Source organism: Hypomesus transpacificus, unplaced genomic scaffold (genome assembly GCF_021917145.1).
Source record: "Hypomesus transpacificus isolate Combined female unplaced genomic scaffold, fHypTra1 scaffold_31, whole genome shotgun sequence".
Classification (NCBI taxonomy): Eukaryota; Metazoa; Chordata; class Actinopteri; order Osmeriformes; family Osmeridae; genus Hypomesus; species Hypomesus transpacificus.
Genome location: NW_025813837.1, coordinates 843,403 through 869,167, shown reverse-complemented (window position 1 = coordinate 869,167; position 25,765 = coordinate 843,403). Strand labels below are relative to the sequence as shown.

The 25,765-nt window shown below is 47.5% G+C and overlaps 1 protein-coding gene across 2 annotated transcripts; it reads right to left on the bottom strand.

Annotated features, from left to right (window-relative positions):
* Window positions 1-1,951: 1,951 nt before the first annotated feature.
* Window positions 1,952-24,113, bottom strand: mfsd3 (major facilitator superfamily domain containing 3). Of its 2 annotated transcripts, XM_047015919.1 has the most exons (7): window positions 24,044-24,113; window positions 22,561-23,347; window positions 9,268-9,409; window positions 8,103-8,110; window positions 7,324-7,425; window positions 6,146-6,255; window positions 1,952-3,539 (listed from the first exon to the last, which is right to left on the bottom strand). In XM_047015919.1, exons 2-7 carry the CDS (start codon window positions 23,246-23,248, stop codon window positions 3,336-3,338), a joined length of 1,254 nt encoding a protein of 417 aa, XP_046871875.1. In that variant the 5' UTR covers window positions 23,249-23,347; window positions 24,044-24,113; the 3' UTR covers window positions 1,952-3,335. The 2 variants fall into 2 exon arrangements, with proteins under 2 accessions (XP_046871875.1, XP_046871874.1); XM_047015918.1 differs by lacking the exon at window positions 8,103-8,110 and having other exon boundaries at window positions 9,262-9,409.
* Between the last annotated feature and the right edge of the window lie 1,652 nt (window positions 24,114-25,765).

Below are 25,765 nucleotides of genomic sequence, written 5' to 3'. Positions count from 1 at the left end.
ACGACGATCATTATTTTCCCACGGTGCATTGCGGGAGAAAAGGTCACCCGTCTCCATCAATGGCGTGGCGTCGATTGAGGTTCCCGAATTCACACGTCACTCTTGTGTCAGCTGAGGAGATATACACACCCCCCCAAAAAAGAAGATTGTCCATGACACGGACGTGGTCCGTTGCGGAGTCTCTCTGAGGCTCTGAAAGTCAGAGAGATCGTTTCGATCAAGAACTGCGTCAAATGAGCAGGTATGAATACGACAGCAGCGCCGCACAAAAGCCAACGCTCTGAGACACATGAGAAAGTCCTTGTTGATCATCCATTCGCTCTTCCTGGCCAAGGTGGCAGAGTTAGACCCCGATCCAGGCACCCATTCTCAAGTCATTGGTGCTAAACAGCTCCGCCCATGCTTTTAGAAGTCAGGCCATAGATTTACCACAGTAGAAAACTTGTGGACATACTGGGTAAAAGGTGACATCCATACATGACTGACCTTCAATAACCAATGCGGATCAATACAGTCACATACAATCAAATGATTAGTATACTGAATGACAGTGAATAATATAATACAAATAATAATAAGGTAGTACCTGATCTACAGTTTGGGATTAACATATGCCTGTGCTGCGCTCGTCCATTTGTTATATGCAGGCTCATCAATAGCAGGCCTGTAAGGTAGCATTGATTGTATCAAGACAAACGCACATAGACATTCAACCATCCCTACAACAGCAGCAGCCCGTTGTTGCAGGGTCCCTGGACGTGCGATCTGTACGGGGGGTTTCTATCAATCTGGCAACCGCAGTGGGAGGCGCCTCTCTCTCATCAGCACCAGGGGAGAGCGAGAAGGCGGGGGGAGCGCGGACCACCCCACCTTTTCTTTCTGTCCCTCTGCTCTTCCTCGACTCCTGTCTTTTCCCAGCATACACCCCCCCACCCCCCCTCAGGCTAACAGGAGGGTGTGAGATTTCTCCGAAAATCCAAACCGTCTCTCACAGTATGTGTGAAGAGGCCTGGGAGATGTTCCCAGCCGTCGACAGCCCTGCACCTTCCAGTCGCCCGACTGCGGGCCGCCGCACTCAAACTCCGCTCGAGGTTCCTCGTTGCACACTTAGAAAGAGCGGGCAGTCGGTTGATGGATTACGTCTCGCGGCTGGCGCGACGGATGAGAGATTCTGTTCTGAATGGTTGCCATTGCGTTGCATGAACGAGGATCGCGACATAGCGGCACGAGAAAACACCAGTGGTGTACAGTGGTGAACAGACCAGCACGAGTGTCACAGTGGAATCCTTTCAATTCCGTCCTCCCTCAACAGACTTGGCTCCTCGGATCCATTCTCTGTTCCGACGAGTCGTGTGTGTTTACGTAGACGAGCGAAGCGGAGGTGCATTGAGGACACAGGTAAGCAACACTAATCCCCCTTCAGTAGGGCTGCATGTGTTGTCATAGCCCTGTGGGGCAGGGGTAGGGTGACTGCTTTGAGGCTGCAGACCCCAGCGCCTTGTCGGTCTCCCAAGGCCTCCTGGTCCAGATTCCTCCAGACCGGTTCCTCTGGTTCGGAAAAAGTACAAATGAAGTGGAAGAAGAAGAAAAAGAATTGAGAGAGGAAGAGGAAGAAGAATCAGAGGTAGGGGAAGACTAGGAGGAAGAGGAAGAAGAGTAGGAGGTAGGGAAGAAGACAAGGAGGTAAGGGAAGAAGACTAGGAGGTAGTGGAAGAAGACTGGGAGGTAGGGGAAGAAGACTAGGAGGTAGGGGAAGAAGACTAGGAGGTAGGGGGAAAAGACTAGGAGGTAGTGGAAGAAGACTAGGAGGTAGGGGAAGACTAGGAAGAAGAGGAAGAAGACTAGGAAGAAGAGGAAGAAGACTAGGAGGAAGAGGAAGAAGACTAGGAGGAAGAGGAAGAAATGGTGTAAGGAAATATAGCTGTTGCTTATAGCAGAACTATCAGCACAAATACGACAGATGCCAGCAGAGTTGAGCAGTTTATTCAGGTGGTTTCTGTGCTCTCTGTGAGTTGAGACCCTTGGCAAGGGCTCCTTTACATGAGAGGGTGTGGCAGCGCAAGAGGCAGCGCAAGGGGCAGCAGAATTAGACAGGGTAACACCTTGTTTCAAGTCTATCTGTGTAGATGATCTTTAAATGCTCCAGTCCAACTATCTACAAACGCTCAAGTCCTTTCAAATGAATTTCATTTCTTGATCCAGAAAGAAATTCAAGTGTGCAAGTTCTTACTTGTGAGCTACATTGTGCACACTGTATATTGAACTACCTTGATTATTACTATCAACCTACCCTGACCACTCGTTGAATTTCATTTCGGCTGCAGTGGACTTTCTGTAGATTCTTAGAACGTCTACATATGATCTACAGCGGGTTGTCAACATGAAGTTCGACGGACACATTGTGTTCACAAAAGCCCACTTCAAGTGATTACACATACAGTAGTACTACTCAACATAGTTATTTTACACATTTGTCGACGACACAGACACCTAAAACATCAGCAAAGCCACCCACCCCCAAGTCAGTAGTCCAAAAACATTTGTATTATATGCGCTTCTTTTCTTCTTTTGTTTAACCAGAAAAGAATAATTTAAAAAAAGACCTGAAAATGTGCAATTAAGTTGCCCGGGGCAGTTGGCACCAAGCTGAGTGTAAGGCTAGTTCTTCTCATTGTGACGGCAGCTAGCTAAATACTAACCTAGGCTATCCAGTTTAGTGATTTCCAACCCTGCTCCTGGAGTGCAACCTTCCGGTGGGTTTTCGCTTCCAACGCTAATCTAGCGCACCTGGTTCTAATAATTAGCTAGTTGACGTGCCAAATCAGGTTTGTGACAACTTGGGATAGAGCAAATACAGACATACAGGAAGGAAGCTCTTGCGGAACAGGGCAGGAGACCCCCTGATCTAATGTTTTACGCTTGCTAAGTAGCTACGCTAGGCTAGCAGCTAACCAAGTTAGCAGATACTCGCCTCTACGAGTCTTACAGAGACACGAGGTAGGCGACATTTGTAAACGTCATCGCTTAACATCACATAATAACAAACTGATATGACATACAGTACTGTTCAGAATGGTACATGAAATGTTTCTTGCTAGCAGGTTCCTGGCTAACTATATCGTAGCTGCTGGCGAAGTATTATTGCTGGCTCGGCATACAAACAAGTGGCTCTGATGGATTTCCATTTGCCTAATGCCCACCCCTTTTTTGCATCTGTTAAGTGGTAGAACCCATCCTGCCAACCACCAAATCATGGACTGTACCATTACATCCGGAGGGTGTTAGTGACTGGCAGCGGGGCGAGTGGAAGGGTTTCGGTGGAGGGGAGGCTGGGTTCATTGCGGCTGCTCTTTCAGGTGTTCGCGGAGGGCACCTGTTTCCGTGGCTCTCCAGACGTGCAGGGCGGTGCCGGCCGACAGGACCAGGAAGAAGAGGAAGGCCGAGTGGTAGCCCACCCAGTCCACCACGCCCCCGGCCAGGGCGCTGAACATCAGCTTTCCCAGGACCTCCAGCGTGGCCAGGAAACTGTAGTGGGTGGCCTGGAGAGGGGAGAACGGGGGGGTGAGAGAGTGGTTTTGAGCGGAGTGACGGAGAGAGAGGGAGAAAGAGAGAGGAGAGAGAGAGAGGGAGAAAGAGGAGAGGGAGAGAGAGGGAGAAAGAGGAGAGGGAGAGAGGAGAGAGAGGGAGAAAGAGGAGAGGGAGAGAGGAGAGAGAGAGGGAGAAAGAGGAGGGGGAGAGGAGAGGGAGAGAGGGAGAAAGAGGAGAGGAGAGGGAAAGGGAGAAGGAGAGAGGAGAGAGAGGGAGAAAGAGGAGAGGGAGAGAGGGAGAAAGAGGAGAGGGAGAGAGGAGAGGGAGAGGGAGAGGGAGAGGGAGAGGGAGAGAGAGAGAGGAGAGGGAGAGAGGGGGATTAGGGTTATTCGGTGTCTCTTTAAGGTCAGAGTTATTTGTGGGATTCACTGTCATAAACACCAACAATCAGCCAAGACTAATTCTCCAACAGCTAAGGAGGGGCAGGAGCGTGTTGGGGAAGAAGAGAAAAGAGAAAGGTTACACCGAAGAAAAGAAGAGAAAGAGAAGGATGAAAAGAGAGATGCGGAGAGAGAAAGGGGCGAGATCCGTGGATGGATGGCAGCTAGCTGGGGAGGGGTACATGATCCCTGCCTTCAGGCCTTCTGGAGGGACACAGGGGGACAGAGAGGAGAAGAGAGGGAGGGAGGGAGGGAGGGAGGGAGGGAGGGAGGGAGGGAGGGGGAGGGAGGGAGAAGGAAAGAGAGAGGGAGGTAGGAAGGGAGAGGGAAGGAGAGAGAAAGGGAGACAGAGAGGAGGAAAGGGAGAGAGAGAGGGAGAGAGAGGAGGAGAAAGAGAGAGAGGGAGAGAGAGAGAGGGAGGGAGGGAGGGAGGGAGAGGGAGAGAGAGAGAGAGAGAGAGGGAGGGAGAGGGAGGGAGGGAGGGAGAGAGGGAGGGAGAGAAGGTGGGAAAGAGAGGAACAGAGAGAGACATAGAGAACAGGAGAGAGAAGGAAAGCTAGCGAGAGAGAGATAGAGGACAGAATGAGAGAGCGAATGTGATACAGAGAGAAGTGGAGAGGGAGATGTACTGTACGGAGAGGGTGAGAGAAGCAGGAAGTAATGGAGGAAGAGAGGAAAAGAGATACAGGTGAGAGAGGCGGAGATTACCTAACATCCCAGACTTGGCCCCGGTGCCTTGTTACGGTAAGAACAGAACTCAGTCTCTATGGACAACACAGCCCTGCCCATCCTCACACACACACACACACACACCCCACCCTCACAACAGCCCCACCCATCTTCGCACACAACACACTCAAACACCTGCCCATCATCACACGCACCTCACACGCACACACCACAGCCCCGCCTATCTTCACACACTCTCACAACACAAACACATGACACCCCTGCTCCTCATCACACACACACCACACACACACACAACACACTCGCACCATATACACACCACACACACACGCACCTCAATCCCCGCTCATCTTCACACATCTACCCACACACACCACAGACAAGCAGGCAGGCAACCCGTAACGACAGTCAGAATGCTGGCTGTGTGACTAAAGAGTTCCCACCAACCCCCAGAGTATGTGTGTGTGTGTGTGTGAGAGAGAGAGAGCCTCGTAGACCCCAGAACCAGGTCCAGCAGGGCAGGGCTAGGCTGGAGGGCCCGGCTAAGGGCCTGTGACCACGGCTAAGTGAAGTGTCTTTATTCCTGCTAACTTGTTTAAGGGATCTCGTGGCTCTCTCCAGGGGACGCTAACAAGCACTCAGAGTATCGCCTGTCGGTCACCGGAGCCCGCCTTCACAAATTCACAGGGAAGGCAGCTACGCGGGGCGATATGTGTCATGAGAGCGCTCGAGATTCTCCCCCCCCCCGGTTACCCTCCCTCTCGTTGTTGCGAGTTATCGTTCGTTTGGTTTCGTTTGTGTTCGATTCGTCATGGGCGGAGCGAGTGCGCGGAGAAGACGGCGACATGACGGGTGACGGCGGCCGGCCGGCCCCCTGGACCTGACGAGCGATGCTGGGGGAGGGAGAGAGAGGACATCTCGGGCCAGTGGGGGCCCAGTTCAGACAGGACAAGAAGACAGGCCGGAGGGAGGGCAAGAGAGAGAGAGAGGGCAAGAGAGAGAGGGGGGGCAAGAGAGAGAGAGAGGGCAAGAGAGAGAGAGAAAGGGCAAGAGAGAGAGAGGGCGAGAGAGAGAGAGAGAGGGCGAGAGAGAGAGAGAGGGCAAGAGAGAGAGAGAGAGGGCGAGGGAGAGAGAGAGGGCGAGAGAGAGAGGGCAAGAGAGAGAGAGGGCGAGAGAGAGAGAGGGCGAGGGAGAGAGAGAGGGCGAGAGAGAGAGAGAGAGAGAGAGAGAGAGCGCAAGAGAGAGAGAGAGAGAGCGCAAGAGAGAGAGAGAGAGGGCGAGAGAGAGAGAGGGCGAGAGAGAGAGAGAGACAGAGACAGGGGAGAGTCATAGGGGGAGGACGGGCCATCCTACAGACTCGGCGGCCGAGCACTTCCTGTTTCTGTCGTTACGTAAGGCCAGGTGGGCCCGGGGCGGACAGAAGCTGGCATTCCCACACCAAACGAGGCCCGTCGCGCACACACACACACACGCACACGGGAGATCACCTGGACGCTCTCCTCGGCTCTCTGGGTGCAGTGCATCATGGTGGTGAAGGTCAGCGTGGTGATCAGGCCGCCCAGGAAGTGCTGCACGCTCAGACTCAACACCGCCATCGCTGTGGAGCCAAACACACACACACACACACACGTATGGGTCAGTCCCAGAGAACGACCCACTGGTGGATTGAGAGAGCACTCGACCTGCTACCCTCCCTTCACGACTGAGGGGGGAGACCCCCCCCTCACCCTCTCCGCCTCCAGCAGCCGTCCCCCCCCCTCCGCACCCCAGCCTGTCATCCTCTCTGGAGGGGTTCGGGTGGGGTCGGGGGGTGCAGAGGCTGTGCAGAACCCGGGTCTCTCACAGATCCCGCACGACGGCTTCCTGCTCCCGTCGGTGCTAAATTATTCACCTGAGATTTTGCAGAATAAGACTTCTGTCTGTGTGTGTGTGTGTGTGTGTGCGTGAGCGTGCGTTCGACAGTACCTACGAGAGGGGAGCGCAGGAGTGCTGCGCCTGACTGTCATTGTGTGTGTCATGTAATATTGAACGTTTGCCGCACAATCGTTTTCGACAACATCTTGGTTCTTGGTTCATGGAGAAGGAAAGCGTGTTCCAGAGACAGCCGTTATTCCATGCTGAACCCCCGTGTGTGGGTCTCTCTGTGGACGCCAGAGTCTCGACACAAGCTACCAGTGTGTCTAATCTGTGCCGGGTCACGTGAGCGGAGAAGCCGTGTTTGGTCGTCTGGAGTTGGACGGGCCGAGGAGAGAGAGGGAAACGGAGAGAGGAGGACAAGAAAGACAGCCTGAGAGAGCGGTGAGACCAGAGGGTCAGATAGAGAGAGAGGTGGGGGATGAGAGAAGCAGTCAGAATGAGAGGGGAGAGGGAGAGAGAGAGAGAGGCAGAGAGAGAGGTGGGGGACGAGAGAAGCAGTCAGAAAGAGAGGGGAGAGGGAGGGGGACAGAGACAGAGAGAGACAGAGAGAGAGACAGAGAGACAGAGAGAGAGACAGTGAGAGAGAGCTTGTCCCTGCCTCTACCTGACCCCTCCCAGCCCATCTCCCCCTCTGTGGGTGAGGGCTGCACAGTAAACGGTGCGGCGCACGGACACTCTCGCGCCATGTTGGGGTCGGTCTCGACTGTCACCAGCGGTCGTGTTGCGGTCGGTGGACGCTCTCTCTCACCTTTCATGAGGGGGGACGGCTCCAGGATGGCCAGCAGGGAGATCTGGAACAGCATGCTGGCCGTCCGCATCACAAACACACGGCGCATCAGGGAGCCGGGTACTGAGGGGGGAGGGTACACAACAACAAACAGAAATGCAAACGTAAACAAACTGTACACAATTTCAGCCTGCCAGCTGGACGGCGGGGGTAATTGTCGGCGTGGCCCGACTGACAAAGCTGATATTGAATTGGCCCTCAGCCACTCAGTCGAGCCAGAGCGATTAGGAGGGGGCATTTCGTATAGCGCTCTCTTACATAAACTCTTATAGGTGTGTGTGTGGGGGCAGCATTCCATTTTGGGGGGGGGGGGGGGGGGCATCGCCCGTCAATCCACACACAGCCACCCTCCCTAGAGCTCAGTGTCTCTGTGGGTCGTCACGCTCAAGGGCTAATCAATAACATAAGGAGCTAGGCAGCATGGGAGATCATTAAGACCATCACCCCCCCCCCATACACACACACAGACACACCCCTGTGTGTATGTACACACACACACACACACGCCCCTGTGTGTATGTACTGTACATGTGTGTCTCAGGGACAAACACAAAGCTTATCCCTCCCTAAAGGCTGCTGTCAATCACCATTTGGAGTGATGTCACAGACACCACATCCTTTACATCTCGTTTCTATGGAGACGGCACGTATATAGCACATACTGGATCCCCTGTTGGTCTGGAGACAGCACGTAATGCTATAGACTGTAACTCGTGTTTCTATGGAGACATATTGTATACTTGTATACCTGTTTGGAGACATCCCATGTATAGTATATACTGCACCCCGAGTCTCCACCGAGAGACCACATTTCCGATACACACCTCCTGTCTCCATGGAAACCCTGCTGTACACACACCTCTAGATCGCTGGGTCCAATGGATGCACAGTACACCTCGGGCCGACACCTCTCCTTCCCCCTCCCTCCCTCCCTCCCTCCCCTCCCTCCCTCCCTCCCTCCCTCCCTCCCTCCCTCCCTCCCTCCCTCCCTCCCTCCCTCCCTCCCTTTTCACCTTGCCAACCGAAAGCCAATCCTCCCATCATTCACATGCTAAAGACATTCCTTATCTGGTTCCCTCCTTCCTCGTCTTCTCAATGTCCCTCTTTCAGGGTTGGGGGGGTGGGTGGGGGGGGGGGGGGGGTGGGAGGGAGGGAGGTGCTGACGGACTAACACCTCACACGGCCCTGGTCCAGCTCTGAGTCGCTGTCTGGGGTTGCGTAGAGGGAGGGGGGAGAGGGGCGGCGGTGGGGGGGGGGGGGGGGGGGGGGGGTCAGGCAGGGGTCCGCACAAGATATGGAAAAACACTTTGGGGAAACAAACTCATGTTACAGTCAGAACAAGAGGCGGGCCTTGGAAAGACAGACAGAAATATTCAGACCGAGATTATAACATGAACAGACTAACATTCGATGCATGCACAGGTCCAAGTCAGTGGCATCCGGGGCGGATCCTGCTTTGAGGTGGATCTGCTCATGTTGGACACACAGTGAAGCCAACGTGAGGCGAAAAAGACCAACAGCCTTGCCCTTGATGGCCTGCACTGCGTCCCCCCAGCCACGGGGGGTGGGTGACCTGTGGGTGACCTGTGTGCACCTGTGGGTGTACGCGTGTGGGCGTGCGTGTGGGTCTAATGGAAGTCAACACACAGCCCTGTATGACAGGGGGAGGACCCCCCACTGGGTGAACTGTGTGGTGCGAGAGCAGCGGGTGGTAGAGAATCAACACACACACACACACACAGGCACGTACACACAAGTACACACCAATACACAGAACAACACACGTGCCAACGTAAACACATACACGCACACACACACATTCACAGGCACACAAGTACACACACATACACGGAGCCACACAGGCGCAAACGTAAACACACACACACACACACTCAGTACCTGCACTGTGCGAGCAGTAGACCGCCTAGAGAGGAGCCCAGGATGGAGAATCCCATGGCAACCACGCCGTTCCAGAAGCCCAGCTCGCGCGCCGTCATGTGGTGGTCCAATAGGAACAGAGGAAACATGGTGACCGCTCCTTGCTCACCTGGCGGGGAGGGGGAGGAGGAGGGGTCAAAGGTCGGGAGGGTGAGAGGTCAAGGGTGAGGAGGGTAAGGGGGGTGAGGGTTAAGGGTTAGGGGGGTGAGGGTTAAGGGTCAGGAGAGTGGGAGGGGACTGGGTAGGTAGGTTGAGGTCACCACAGGTTCATATCACAACCTGTCAGGTGGATTGGAAACCCAGGAAAACCCAAGATCTGACTAGCTACGAGCGAGCTAGCTAGCTAGCTGCAAACCAGATAGGCGACAACCTGAAGGATGCACCTGGGCCTTGTCGTTCTACTAAGAGAGATGTCTACAGCTTGTCACAGGTGCTCGCAGGGTGGAGAGGAGATGAAAGCAGCGTTCAGGAACCCCGGAGACACGACGCAACCGTCTGCCACCGCCAATCGGGGTCTCTGCCGCGAGCAGGGAGATGTTCCACCTGCTCCGCACGCAGACGGGCGGACAGACGGACAACTTTGTCGACGTGAGCGTCTGTCTCCCCGTCACGAGACGAAACGCCTGATGTTCCGGGAGAGTGTCAATAATTGATGTGCGTGACAAGGTGATAACGATCCCGGGTAACTTTATCAAACGAGCGTCACGTCGTGTTCCGACAGACGCAAACAGAAAAAGAAACTTCCACCTCCCGTGAAACGAACCTAACAGCACTTTTGCGGTTTTGGGGAAGAAGGAAAAAAATATAAAAGTTTTTTTCTCTTTTTCAGACAATATTATTTCACCGCTTGATGTCGAACGAGGGATAATGTTCCCGATGAACGGAGGTGTAAAATATTCAGAGCGTGCGCCATTATTAATGGAGAGTGACTTCAGAACGACAGCGAGACCGGTGCCGTGAGTGACAGCTGGGAGACTACGCCGCTGCCGCACAGCCATGTCGCCGCGCACACAAGAAAGCAGGCGAAGAAGAGAATATATCGTTCCTGATTCCCTCCCTCCCTCGGCACGGAGAAAAACAAAAATAAAGAATGAAAGGAGAAGAAGGCGAGAAGAAAAAAAAAAGGACTCGCGTAAAGCGCAGAATGGATTAAAACAGGAGCGTTCTGTCGCTTTCTGTCAGAGACGCGAGCTGAAAGGCTCCCGGTGAGACGGGTGTCGTGTCGGAGGGCAAGTCAGTTCCCTGACAACGTGACACACCAGCTAAACGTGAAGACGGAGAGAGAGGAAAAGAGAGAGAGGGAGCCAGAGAGTTATAGGGAAATAGAGAGAAAGAAGGGGGGAAAAAGGAGAAAGAAAAGAAAAGCACTCCACGTTGGGCATCTTTATAGGCTATCGTGTGTGCACTAGGCCTCCTCTGTCTCTACCTGCTATCCACACTGTTAGACACGGTCTCCTCTTTGCACACGGCAGCTGGCTAGGTAGAACCATGAACCCCAAGGCCTATAGAGGCCTTAGAAGCAGGACCCTCAGAACCAACCCCGGAGGCCATAGAACCAGGCCTCGTGTCTGGGAACACACACGTCCTCACACATCCTCTCCTTTCTAAACAAGAACCCCACGATGATTCTTGTTTTCTCTTTTTATCTTCTTCTCGACTTCAGACACCGTGTTGTTCAAAGCAGCGTGCCGGGGGGAACGGCCGTGACGAGGCCCCGTCCTGGACGTGTGGCGATCATGGCGGAGGGTGCCGGCAGCCCCTGCCCCGGCTGCCTCCCGGTCGAGAGGGCCGTTGCCGGGGGAGAGCAGCCGCCGCGCTGCACCCTGCAGCCTCTCGAGCCCGCCTCCCGCTCATTATTTCTTTAAAGGAGGGAGACGAGGAACACAACAAGCCGGCGCTGATTATTCCCTTCTATAAATACTCTCAAAGCAACGATTGTCCATTTCAGCGGGGATTTCATTAGACGCGCACAAAGATGGAACGAGCAGTGGGAGCGGGGGGGTGAGGGGGAGAGGGGAGAGGAGGGGGAGAGAGAGGACGGGTGAGGGAGAGAAGGGTGAGGGAGAGAGGAGGGAGGGAGAGGAGGGTTAGGTAGAGAGGGGAGAGGGGGGGGGGGGAGAGAGAGGACGGGTGAGGGAGAGAAGGGTGAGGGAGAGAGGGAGAGGAGGGTTAGGTAGAGAGGGGAGAGGAGGGGGAGAGAGAGGACGGGTGAGGGAGAGAAGGGTGAGGGAGAAAGGGAGAGGAGGGTTAGGTAGAGAGGGGAGAGGAGGGGGAGAGAGAGGACGGGTGAGGGAGAGAAGGGTGAGGGAGAGAGGGAGGGGAGGGTGAGGGAGAGAGGAAGGGGGAAGGTGATAGAGAGAGGCAGGGGAGGGAGAGAAGCGTGAGGGAGAGAAGGAAGGGTGAGAGATGGAGACAGAGAGAGAGAGAGAGAGAGAGAGAGAGAGAGAGAGAGAGAGAGAGAGAGAGAGAGATAGATAGATAGATAGAGAGAGAGAGAAGGAGAGAGAGAGAGGGTGAGAGGGTGAAAAAAGGGAAAGCGGAAGAGGAGGAGGAGAGGGAGACACTAACTGCAGAACGATGGGCCGATGTTTAGGAGCGAGGGCTGAGAAAAGCAGACAGCACGTTGGAGGAGAGGAGAGGGGGTGAGCAGGACACACTGGGAGCTGGGTAGTGAAGGGGAACAAGGACTGGCAGGCTGACAGAAAACAAGTGTGTGTGTGTGTGTGCATGTGTGTAAAGGTTGTTACAGTCGGCTGTTTTTAATTTAGTTATCGTGCAGTCTCTATTTTTTTTTCAATTCCACAATCGTTTTCGGTTTGGTTTTCCAATATTTTTGATTTTTGTTGTAGTTCCAGTACTTATTTAGGGCTGATCGGAAGTGTGGTAAACATATATTAGGCGATACAGTACTGTGAAAAAGTACAAGATATGTAGCTAGCTAAACACATTTGTGTGGACACCTTTGGAAAACTCATGCTACAGTGCTGTATAATCAATGTAGCTGTTTGTTTAGCTAGCTGTTTGGGATCAACAGGTAATGGAATTAGGTTTAAAACAGTAGAAACTATTATCCTCACCTTGGCGAGTCAGGACTGAACCTACAAACAACCAATCTTTAGTGTTATTTAAATTTAGGGTAATTAGTTCTAGACCCACGCAAAATTTCATTTTTGTTGAGTTTTAGTTTCCGTGTCCGATAATAACCCTGGTGTGTTTGTGTGTGTGTGTGTGTGTCATTCAGAGAGAGAGAAAGAGATAGGGAGGGAGTGAAAGAGCCGGAAGGAGGAAGAGAGAAGGAGTGAGACAAAGTGAGGAAAAAGAAATAGAGAGGCAGTCAGAGGGTGGGGGGAAGGATCAGGGTGAGGGGTCAACGAGGGCGCAGGGGTTAAAGTCCATAGAGCTTAGACACAAGAGAGGTCGGCGGCAGATGGATCCATGAGGACAAGCTGGAGACAGCCACGAAACAACACACACACACACAAGCATGCACACACACACACACACACACACAGGCATTCAATCAGCACCTATAACCAACCTAAACCCTCAAGGAAGACTAGAAAAATGATAGAAAACCTTGCGAGGAGCAGTTCACTGAGGTGTCCCCTCCTTCAGAGACGTTCGGTGACACAGAGAGGTGCAGACCACCCACTGTAGGCTGAACTCAATCATACAGTAAGATGACAGTTGAACATGTATTAACTACGCAAGCGTAGGGGACGACGACACAGCGATTCCGAGTTCTGTATTCGAAGGGCACACTGTGGTGTGTGTTTCAGGTAGGTGTGTGTGAGGAGGTGTCACTGGGTTCATCATCCCCCCACCCTCGTATACGGTTTGAGCGGATTGCTGTTTGACATCTGTAAAGGAAGAATTCGAGTGGCACTGTGTCGATCTGAATAGTCAAGGGATATGGTTTTAATACAATTTATTAGACTATACAATTACATATGATTTAAACAAAGTACTTTGTGATCCGTCTTGGCGAAGGGTGTGATAGCCACAAATCGTTCGCAAGAGTGATGATCAGCCAGCACACATGCACTGCCTTATATAAACTTAAGATCAAATGGCATTCTATATGGTCAATCAATCAATGAAACAAACTCTGTGATTGGCCAACTCAACTTGGTGACAGTTTGAAACAATACATCTCCTATGTGTCCCGAAGTTCTTTGATGTCACAGCTCTCTCCAGAGCAGTAGATAATAAAGCCACAGGGGTTGACCAGTCAAATGGTCAACTGTCCTTTGTGTGACCATCTTCAAACAATACTTTTAATTAACACAAACAATGAAACAGGACACAGTCCTTCTAGCCAAAGTTCAGAGCAACTGTCTCATTGACCCCTTACAGTAACCAGAGGACAGAAGGCCATATAAAATGCTTCACCCATCCCCCAGGGCAAGCTGCCCACAGAGCCATCAGCACCTCACATTCCTTTGAACTCAACTTAATTATCTTCCCTTCCTGTCTCTTACCAATGAACATAGAAGATTATAGATTTCATACACATACATCTATGCATATGACCAACATTTCCATTACATTTCCATTCTTTTTTTTTTTAAACAACACCATAATTCAAACAGTGCATTGAGAAAAATAAAAATCAACATCAAAATAAGTATGCAATGCAACTCAGTAAAAAACATCCATACCGAATACAAACATACACAAAGCAAATGTATTACCATCAATCTAAACATACCCTTATATTTAGAACATCAGAAGCAAACACATTAATATCTTCTTCTGTAAATCTGATTTCATACTATCATTCACATTGATCTCTTCTTCCATCTTCAGTTGGCTATAGGCAATCTTCTTTCAGGCAGTGTAGTCTAGTCGAACCAATTGCAAACGACGATCAAATTGCTCGCAGCAACTTTCAACGACACTGCACTTTGCGTACAGCTCGGAAATTTTCTTGGTACTACGCAGAACGCGCATCCTCTCCTTCCGTCTCCAGGCAAGGCGCACGCTCGCCATGGTTAGCGTGTATCCACGTTGCTCTCCCCTCGACCCTAACCGCCGAATTAGTCGTCAGGAGAATCTGGTATGGTACCAGGACTTGCGTTTCAGGTCCTTCACCACGATCCAGTCCCCTGGTATCAAATCATGCAGCGGTCCAGTCACCGGAAGAAGAATAACCTCCACCTGCCTGTGAATCTCACACAAAGTACACTACAAAGGGTTGCACAGTGATAAACAAGCACACTCACAAAGGTCAGTTAAAAAGTTAACTGACTTCTTGTCGTCCGACTTCATCTTCAAGATCCCATTTTCTCATTCAACTGAAGTAATTGACACAATGTTGACTCCTATCAACTCCAAAAATAACTTCCTTAACCAAGTGTGACCCATTATCATTATATATCCTCAAAGAAAAGAAAAATCTAATTGAAGAATAATCTAAATTACCAAAAGCTTGACCACTGAGCCCAAATCTGCCTGAAATGTCTAAAACTTCTTCCAACAACTTCTTCTATCAATCATCAACAATCATGAAACAGTATCACTTCTCCAAAATGTAACTCTAAAAAACTCCTATCAATAATCAAATAGTTTCTCTAACCTTAAACGTGAAGCTTAACGTGTTAAATTCCCTTTCCCATATTACTTGTTCCACATATGAGTCTAACAAAATGAATATGCATTCATTACAAATCCCCATGTCTGTTAAAATTAATATATCACACAAACTGTAGAGGCATGATCTTTCCATGTGTTAACTGAGCAAAATCTCAAGATAAATGTGTAATGCAGACCATACAACCTCCATTTCATTCTCATATCCTTCCTTTTTCCAAAATGCATTTTCTTGTGGATTAGTCCAAATCTCCATTCCACCATTCCTTTCTCCATCCGTCTGCTGCATTCTGTAATTCTTGTTAAATATACTCAAACAAAACACAATTCTCACTCTGGGTTAAATACAGTCAAACATTTTCAACTTAGCAGTATTTCATCAAACCCCCACAATCTTACCACAGAGCCAAACTTCTGACACTAAAGTCATAAAACCCCCATAGTCACTTTCTGTTTGGATCAGTCAGTCATCAGTCAGTCATAAATTACTAAACGTCATCTCTTTCTCTCTAAGAAGCCCGCGCTTCCCTTATTCTAGTTAGTTCATCATTGCTTGCAGGCAATCTACAAACCTTCTCCAGCTAGTTTCAGCACTAGCATTTCTCTGTGAAATAATCATCATTGTTAGAGTGAATCCCACATTTGCATACAGCAAGTTGTTCTACAGGTGAAAATAAGAAACTCCCTGTTTCCATACCTTTCCCAAATCCATATGTAACACCAATGATGTATTTAACCATCAGCTAATGTGTTTAACTCTTTTCCCTTTTATGAATTGACAAGCTTACACTGAAGCAACCAACTTTTGAACCAATCTTTAGAGAATCAAACTATTTTAGAAAACAACCAAATTAAGAATAACCTCAATTTTTAATCTCTTATTATCTTTTCTTAAAAACACTTTAGGAACCTTTCAAATTACTACCTTTATATTTGAGATTCTCTTCTATTTTTCTGTATTTAAATTCACCAAATCAAATCTCTCTTTGTCCAAGACATTAGGAAAACCATCCACTACCCCAAATCAGAATTTAATCTGCATGATTCCAAAATGAAACATAAATCTTAGCCAAACGTATACCCCCTGTATATTTCTATATAGGTTAGATAGGTAGAGCTTCATAACTTGCTTTGGCTGCAGTCCAAAACAGGCTAATTAGCACAAACCATCAAAACCACAATTTATCAGACATAATGAGTCTTCCCAAATCAATTCAAACCCAAAAGTTATAATAACCCTCTTCATGCATCAATACCACAATAAAACATCCTCATCACAGCCTAACTGTTCATCCCAAACCTTGTGACAGGCTCTGATAAAACACCCAAATAAAACTTAAAACCACATTACAATCAAACTCAAATAAAAGTACATTGTAATAATCTTCTCTTTCTCATTTCAAAACCAAATTACATCCAATACTCTAAATTTGCGTCTTTGTCAATTTCTCAAATTTACATCTGCGCATGCGTCATACGCTTCCCATACTGGATCTCAAATTTCAAGCTGTAATTCCTTTACTAGCCTGTACCCGCCGCCATCGCTGTTGAATCTGTCTGTAAATTTGTTAGCTACAAATGTCGCTACCACAGTTGCAAATTCAACTTCCTGGACTCTCCTCGGTCTCAGGACAGCAAAATGCACTTTCTCCACGTTTTCGTTGTTAGCCATTAGCTAGCTAACAAAGTCACAGCTTTGATCTTTTCCTCTCAGATCCCAAAGCTATCCTAACAATTTGTAACAGACTTCGTTCAACAGGCTGGCCTAAAACGGAACTAAAATCATATCAACCTTTCTAATCACGTCTTCATAACCCTTTACATATTTCTTTAAACAACCATCACATCTGTGAACTTCCCACACAAATGAAAATAAAAAACATCAATTGCTTCCATGTCAATGGATATCTAGTACGCACATGTTACAATCAAATGTAGATATTACAGTAACCTCATTCACACAACACAAAACGGAAGCAACATTTCCAGATAAATTCAATACGTAGGCCTAAACAAAACAAAAAAAAATATTCCTTTAACAACATAAACTGAAATTTCCGTTTGAACACATAAAAACTCTATAAACGTTTCAATAACCTTGGATTGTAATTCTTCGAATGAATATCGCTTTCGTTGCCAAAACTGGCCTTTACCAATTATCTGACCCAAGAACCGAAATTTAGCAGCGCAATAGCCTACTAATCCAATATCGAATCAAGATCATAAGATAGAAACTCGGTCTGTACATGATTTCCAAATCAAAAGTATGCCAACTCACAATATTTTCTTAACTTTGACAAAGAAACAGAAACACACATGTGTTTCAAACCAATACATTTCTATTTTCAACGTCAAATTCTCTTTCAGATGAGTGTATTTTTTGTTTTCTCTTTTTTTTTTTATCACTCATGATGTTGTGGGCCACTGCACGCAGAATGAGCCGCTAGACTCAAGCGCATGCGCCTCTTTTCAAATGGAGAATTCAGCCAAAGAATTAGCATTAGCATTTTCAAAAACACAGATGTCTCCATCCTCAAAACAAATCAGACAGATGTAAAATCTAACATCAAATATCGGTTAACACACAGTTGTAAAACAATATAACAAGTCAATCGTCACTCCTCTACCAACGATGTCATAACCGATAAACATCCATAAGAATCTGAAGAGAATATAACAAAGTCTCTCCCAAGTGTTTCATCTGTGTACGTGTGTCAACATAGTAGCCTTCGTCACCAGTTCGGCAAGAATTTGCGAGTTTGCCCCCAATTTCCAGAAAACTTTCAACAGTGATGACACATCTCCGTACATTCACGTCCATAATGCTCAATACACCCAATCAAACCACACATTTTGTGCTCAACATAGATTGACCATTCCTATCCAATCGTGTTGGCCTAACTTTGTGTCTTCGACTTTCCTACATGTTTTCCAACCACATTTAAACATGTTCTGCATTCACTTTGATGAATCGTAACTCAGTGCTGTCCCTCGAGACAGAAGCATTGCCACCCAAGCCTATAACATTCTTAAACTCGTTCAGGGACTCAAACCCTTTTGTACCGGAGGGGACTTTAACTTCTCCTTCTTTTGAATAATAGGCAATAGTGCAATAGTGCAAGTCAAAGCACAAGCCGCAATCTTTGCGGGAATCCAAAGCAAATCTATAAACAAATTCCAGGATCCTGCTTTCTTGACTTATCTTAGACAACAGTCTGTCAGAAAACACTTCAGTCGTAAGACAAACGTCTGACCTCAGTTTCTTCTCGCTTAGCCAGCAAGACCTAATGCGCCTGCGCATCCACCCGCTAACCACTACGGGCTACGGATGAATACTCACCGCAAAGTTTGTCTGCGGAACAGCCATACAATTTGAATCGTGAATCTGTGTGGAAATAGATGAAAATTTCCCCACACTATCTGTTCTAATATCTATTTCTCTTTGACTCTACCTACCTCCATCCAATTCTGAAAAGCCATCCAACCAAGCTACATCTATTATTTTCCAAATCGTGTAACAATTTCTCTCTGCACAAGCTTTTCATAATTTCACAACAAAATGAACCCACACTCCGAAATCCACATATATCAATCCATATTTGCATTTGCAATAAACTATCGTTACCATACTTTTGCTTCATGTAATCGATGTTTGGACAGGTTAATTCTGCCTCCAGACCAATCTTTAGCCCTATTCATTTTCGAATTACAATCCGTATTTGAACACATTGAACCAACAATAACCAACGAAGGAACATAAAGACACAATTACACCCTTCCTTTCTTTTTTTTTTTTTTTTTTTTACTCTCAATTTCCGATTTCACAACTTGTCAATGAACATATACCCTTACCGAATAGCCTACAATCGTAAATTACAAACGTTCAAACCAAAATAAAAATAATTTAAAATTTTGATTTTTGTAATTTGTAGATATAGCTTTTACGTTGACACCATTAATTACTACCCATACTTCTTTTAACCTCAAAAAACATAACTTGCAAGTAAAACAAAAATGAACACGCGCGTTTACAAACTCACTTTGAAATTTCATAGGCCTATACCTACTTCCTAACTTCTTTTCTTTATCTTTTTTTTTATTTTTAACTCAGCTGGTTACCGGTTCTCACAAGTATACTTTTCCACTTCTCTTCTGGACTTAGAATCATGTAACGCCTTAGTAATACATAAGAACTGTTATGACCACAATTGCCAATACAACTTCTCAAACTATCACCAATCCAACATATTCTAATCCTTAGGGTCTCCAAGAAACACATAACACGATATCACATGTGAATTTTTTTCTCCCTCTGTGTTGTTTCGTCAAACACACGACCTCTATGTATGTCCGTCGACACACTCTGCAGATTTGTTTTTTACGACTCTCACGTAAAAGATAGGTTCAACAACCGTACCTCATTAATTCGTACGACTCACACGTACAGGACACTGTTCCTCAGACCACTGCCCAATTACTAACTTTTAACCGAATTATTGACAATAGCCTATAACCATATTTAGACAATTCAATATCACACAGTGACCAAAAAGAATATCTCACCTGTTTCTTTAAGACCCCGCGTCAGCAACAGCGTAACCAGTAAAACTCCCCTAGAATCGGCCCCGCTGTCTCCGAAAAATTTTGGAGGTTAAGGCAGCTGTTCCAGCCGGATTGATCAAATCGCCATCAGAGGGAGAAGTCTGTTAAACGCTGAGCAGACGAGGATTCCCGGGTTTCGGCACCAAGTGTAAAGGAAGAATTCGAGTGGCACTGTGTCGATCTGAATAGTCAAGGGATATGGTTTTAATACAATTTATTAGACTATACAATTACATATGATTTAAACAAAGTACTTTGTGATCCGTCTTGGCGAAGGGTGTGATAGCCACAAATCGTTCGCAAGAGTGATGATCAGCCAGCACACATGCACTGCCTTATATAAACTTAAGATCAAATGGCATTCTATATGGTCAATCAATCAATGAAACAAACTCTGTGATTGGCCAACTCAACTTGGTGACAGTTTGAAACAATACATCTCCTATGTGTCCCGAAGTTCTTTGATGTCACAGCTCTCTCCAGAGCAGTAGATAATAAAGCCACAGGGGTTGACCAGTCAAATGGTCAACTGTCCTTTGTGTGACCATCTTCAAACAATACTTTTAATTAACACAAACAATGAAACAGGACACAGTCCTTCTAGCCAAAGTTCAGAGCAACTGTCTCATTGACCCCTTACAGTAACCAGAGGACAGAAGGCCATATAAAATGCTTCACCCATCCCCCAGGGCAAGCTGCCCACAGAGCCATCAGCACCTCACATTCCTTTGAACTCAACTTAATTATCTTCCCTTCCTGTCTCTTACCAATGAACATAGAAGATTATAGATTTCATACACATACATCTATGCATATGACCAACATTTCCATTACACATCCCCTCTCTTTCTCTCCCTCCCTCCCTCTGCCTCTGTCTCCCTCTCTTTCTCTCCCTCCCTCCCTCTGCCTCTGTCTCCCTCTCTTTCTCTCCCTCCCTCCCTCTGCCTCTGTCTCCCTCTCTTTCTCTCTCTCCCTCCATCAATCTCTCTCCCTCCATTTCCCTCTACTTCTCTCTTTCTAGCCCTTCATCCCTCTTACTTTTCTTTCTCAATCCCTGTGTCTATTTCTGTTTCTCTATCCCTCCATCTCCCTTCCCCCTCCCTCCCTCCCTCCCTCCTTCCCCCCCTCTCTCTCTTTCCCTCTCTCTCTCTCTCTCTCTCTCTCTCTCTCTCTGTCTCTCTCTCAGGGCACCATGTGGCGATTGTTCATTAATTCATCCTCCCTTCAGCAAACCTCCCTGTAGCCTTGCCCTCCCCTCCTCCTTCACCCTCCCTCCCCCTGGAGCGGGTGAAGGGGTTCTGGAACCAGAGGTCTGGGGCCAGGGTCATTTTCTCCCTCCTCCAATTCCCTCCCAACCTCTCTCTCTCCACCTGGTCAGTTCCCAAAGAAAGTCTCCATCAGGAAGATGGAGATTCCCCCTCCAACAACACAGCACCAGTTAGCTAGTCGTAGCTATACTAGATAGATACTACTAGTTACTATACTGTACTATATCTATAGTTAGTTACTATACTGTAGTATATCTATAGTTAGTTACTATACTGTAGTTAATCTACTAAACACATATTATATGTATACTAGCTACTGTTCTACACACATATTGAATGTATACTATCTACTAGGCCTAGTTACAATCCAGTATCATACTACATCTAGCCTGTGAGCTACAGTATTTATAATATATCTACTAGCAGCCACTATACTGTATTATGTCTACTAGTTACAAATACCTTATTTATACCATCTACTAGTACTCCCTCCCTCCCTCCCCTCCCCTCCCCTCCATGGGAGTCCCAGACACCCAGACCTCAGGTCCCATGGTCATGACCTCACACAGCACAAAGGTCAGCCCCTCGCCTCCCTCTGATTGGCAGTTTGCTCGTTCATTAACAGTGTGTGGGAGGGGAGCCTGTGAGATGTGTGTGTGTGTGTGCGCGTGGTTGTTTAAACCCCATTTAACACGCTCAGAACGGCATGGCGCTCACAATATACTTTGGACCTCCAGGGATGTATTGATAGTGGATTTGATAAATAAACAAACGACTTGTGGGAAACAGCAGATGTTTGAGGAGAGGATGATGGTGGTGTTATTGATGGTGATGATGATTATGGGATGGGGAACCCCCCCCTAGACAGACTGGGGGGGGGGGGGGGTCTTGATGTTCTGTCTAGTGGGGCCTGCTGGGACTCATCCGATTACTGGGCCACCCCTAACTCTCTCTCTCTGTTTGACACGCACAGACACGCACGCACACACAAAACGTGCACGAGAAAAGACAATGGCACTCGCGGTCACAAACAAACACATGTATGCAAATGTGCAAGAGCACATTCGTTCCCATCACCCACACACACACGAGCAGATACGCAAACACACACCAGTGTGATGCAGCATCTCTCGTTTCAGTTTTCATGGAGTGAAAAAAAAAAAAACAGACACAAAGAAACTCTAATCCTTACATAATCCCCGTCTGTTGCCAAACACCAAACTCTATCCTTATCAACTCTCTCTCCCCAACACACACACGCACAGTATGCAGGCACACACACAAAGAGTACACATGCACACACAAACACACAGTACACAGGCACAAACACAAACAGTACACAGGCACACACACACAAAGAGTACAAACGTCTTCTGTCAATCAAATGAGTGCATTTATTGGCTGATCAGCTTGATTTGGACAAAATAACGAGTTGGTGGACTCTCTGGGCATGTTAAATAAATAAAAAGAAACTGTAATGTGTCCCGTCAATGAAACCTTCAGTCAGTAGCACCAGACCCTACTTTGAAACAGGCCCGTTTTAGCTTGCTAACGACCAACCCTCCTTACTTCCTTCAACAAACGTATTCGCTGCCAGACAGAATGGACATGGCTGCGGGCCCATCTAGTGATTGAATATGGAACTACATTTTCCCCAACAGCAACCTCACTCGAACAGTCTAACCATAACTGCATAGAACTAATACAACACCTTGTAGGCAACTGGCGAATGCATTGAAGGCTGCAAAAAAGAGCTTAGATACGTTATGTGTTATATTTTTTTGAAGGTCAAACTCACCAAGTTTGTACGTGAGGACATACAGCACCGTCCAGGGGGTCCCCGGCACGGCCATCAGCTTCCTCCACACCCTCCACGGATGGACCGCGTCGCCCCCCCCCTTCCTGCCCTCCGCCTGGCTCTTCACGCAGTCGTCGTCCAGCACGGGGGCGCCCCACACAAACAGGGCCACGCCGCAGTACACGCATGCCAGCAGCATGAACATCCAGCCCCAGCCGGCCACGTCGATGACGGCCAGGAGCCCGCCGCCGGCGAACACAGAGCCCGCCTTGTAGCCCACCACCTGCGCCGTGTTCCCCAGGCCCAGCTCGCTGCGGCCCTTCAGCAGGCCCACGGCCGCGCCGTCCACCGCGATGTCCTGGACCGACGCCAGGGCGTTCATGGCCAGGAGCGTGCCCACCACGCCCCAGATGTGCGCCTCGGGGGCCAGGGCGGCGCTGGAGAGGCAGGTGAGGGCCAGGCCGGAGACGGTCCCCACCAGCCAGCGCCGCTTGGTGCCCACCCGGTCCACGAGCGGCGCCCACAGCACCTTGAGCACCCAGGGGAAGTACAGGACCTTGGTCAGGCCGATGCGGGTGAGGGAGTGGCCGGCCCCGCGCAGGTAGACGGGGAGGAGGGAGGACTGGAGGCCGTAGGGGATCCCCTGGACAAAGTACAGGAGGCCCAGGAATACCAGCTTGTCGTTCATTGTCCACCTCTACAGCTTTCCTCCACAGACACTGAATCACTTGGGTTCAGGTTGTCATGACGCTGGCTGGCAAGGTGCCGATCTACGAGATCGGTCAGCCTGGTAGAAATGGTTAAAGAGACAATGTCTACTTTACTTCACCCCCAGATCTGACATTTAAAAAAAATCAATAACATATGAAGCAGCAAAAACTTGCTAAGTATTTTACGTTTTCTGCATGTTTATTTCATTTGTTGACATGAGGAAAAATGTCATGCTGACGTCTAATAACCTGGATTGCGACAAATAGCAAACTAGTTAGCACTTAGGCACAGTTACAATGACAATTTTCCAAGTTCACCCAACTACTATTATAGTACTAGTAGTCTGTAGTCTAACTGACAGCAGCTGTCAAATAACTTAGTACTTGGGGCGTGGAGAGCATTTGTAGGCTCCGAGTTTGTACCATATCATATGAGTCAAGCGTATGTAGGTAGCTAGCCCTAAAGGCTAAAAAAAGTTAATTATTTGCTAGCTAGCCATTTTTCCAGCCAATACCGAGACAGAGAAACACATAACGTTGTCAAATTGCAATGACAGCTGCGACCAGCTCCTGTAGCGTGTTGCTAGTTAGCTAGTAGCTAGTAAGCTAATACATGATAGCGCTGGAGTTATGTACCGTAACATGTGCATGCAGCGAAAGATTATTATACAATTGGTGTGATAAAACTCCTATGCATATATAAATGAAAAGCTGTTTTACAAAGAGCTGTGTTAACTATTGCTAAAATCTTATATTTCCTACTAAGCACATACTGAATGAGGGGAACCGGTTGTCTGAAACTGCTCCGCTCGGTAACCACACTGCAGAACAACATTATAGTTGCCAGGTTGGAAATATGTATCCCTCTATTGAGATATGTAAGGGTCATCAAACAAAAAAAATTGACTAATGTGTGACTTAAGTATCTGTAATATTCCTAGATTTCTAAAGAAAATACCTCTAGTTTACAGGAACTCTGGGTGTCTTGGTGTATTTTTCCCCAAATAATCTCCCGCACATGTTTTAAACCTGGCAACCGTACCAGATGACAGCCACTGCACCTTTCATTGGTTAAAAAACAAACAAACTGGAGGCTCTTCCAACGCCATACTTAAAGCCAATGCTTAATGTCAATTGTCTGGCAAACTGGGCATTGTATACATTTTGAATTTTGGCTCAGTATAGCTCAGGGCCCACAGACGTGTAGTGAAGCCTTTAAAGTTATTTGAAATAATACAATTTCAAAAAGATAATATTGTAACAATCTGAAAATCTTGTGACTACTCTATTGGATGGGAGTATGATAGATTACCATACACCATGCAACCCTGGCTCACACACATACGCACACAAACACACACACAAACACCAGCAAAGGCACACTCAAACGCACATGTCTAGACACAAATACACCCTTCCAAGAATGCAGAAATACTTGCAAAGTGAGTCTTTCATTGTTTACTTTCTCTGTAACAGTTGCCTAAACATTATTGTTTTTCATTTGGGGTAACTGAACTGATTTGATTTGAACTGATTTGGTCAGGAATTGTATTAGGAGAAACTATTTCTGAAATGATCCATACCAGCACATCATTTAACACCTGCAGAGACCTGTGTGGGTGTTTGAAAGCTTCAGTTTCAAGGACAAAGAGTTTCTCGGAAGAGTTTCATCACGCATGCGCCCCATTTGATGTGCTGACAAACAGGGAGGTACGCAGGGAGAGAACCACAAACGGAGACAAGAATTCATAGTCTTGGAATGGAATGTGACAATGCTGCAATCATTTCTTCACAATAATCATTGCCTTTCTGAACATTCATAACCAAGGATTAGTCTTTGCATGTGTATTCTTAAACAATAATGATTATGCATGCGTGTAGTAGGCCGACGTGTATATCACTTTGGATAGGAAAACTTGTTCTGCATTGTGTTTTGAATAGTTATGATAAAAACCATGTTAACACATGAATAATAATATTCATAGTTCGAGCCATGTTTTAAAATGGAATAAGCCTTAAAAAAAACATCACAAAACGTGCATCACATATCTTTTTTCCTTTCAAGGTTTTCACAAACATAACTAACCAGATAAGAAATCTTTGTTTTAACTAAGTAGCTAATTACCCTGTGCCTGCCCTTTGTGTCCATGGTCTGAGGTAACTAGAGTACTTTATAGTACCAGTAGTACCACTGCACCTGTCTTTGCACTTAAACATTTGTTGGGTTGTCAAGGGATTGCATTCTGTGGCATCAAAATGTGGTCAAACCAGCATTTTTGGATAAGATTACAGATAACTGTTGTGTGCAAAGTTTTTCTCTTTGGGTTTGCGATGTAGCTTCAGATCTCACCACTAGGTGGCCTCGTTGGCATGTCCAATACTTTCCAGAGATGACAAGTTTGTAAAAGAATGTAACGAGTGGGTGTTGATAATTAGCCAGCAATGTTCAATCTAGAAATGGACATGGTATCGTGGCAAAATACAGACAAAATACA

Coding starts and splice junctions, on each gene's coding strand:
- mfsd3 (XM_047015918.1), bottom strand. CDS start 23,248: ATGAACGACAAGCTGGTATTCCTGGGCCTCCTGTACTTTGTCCAGGGG. Junction 7,426..9,261: donor CTACTGCTCGCACAGTGCAG/GTACTGAGTGTG, acceptor CTCCCCCCTCAG/TACCCGGCTCCCTGATGCGC. Junction 6,256..7,323: donor GCCGTCCCCCCTCATGAAAG/GTGAGAGAGAGC, acceptor TTGGCTCCACAG/CGATGGCGGTGTTGAGTCTG.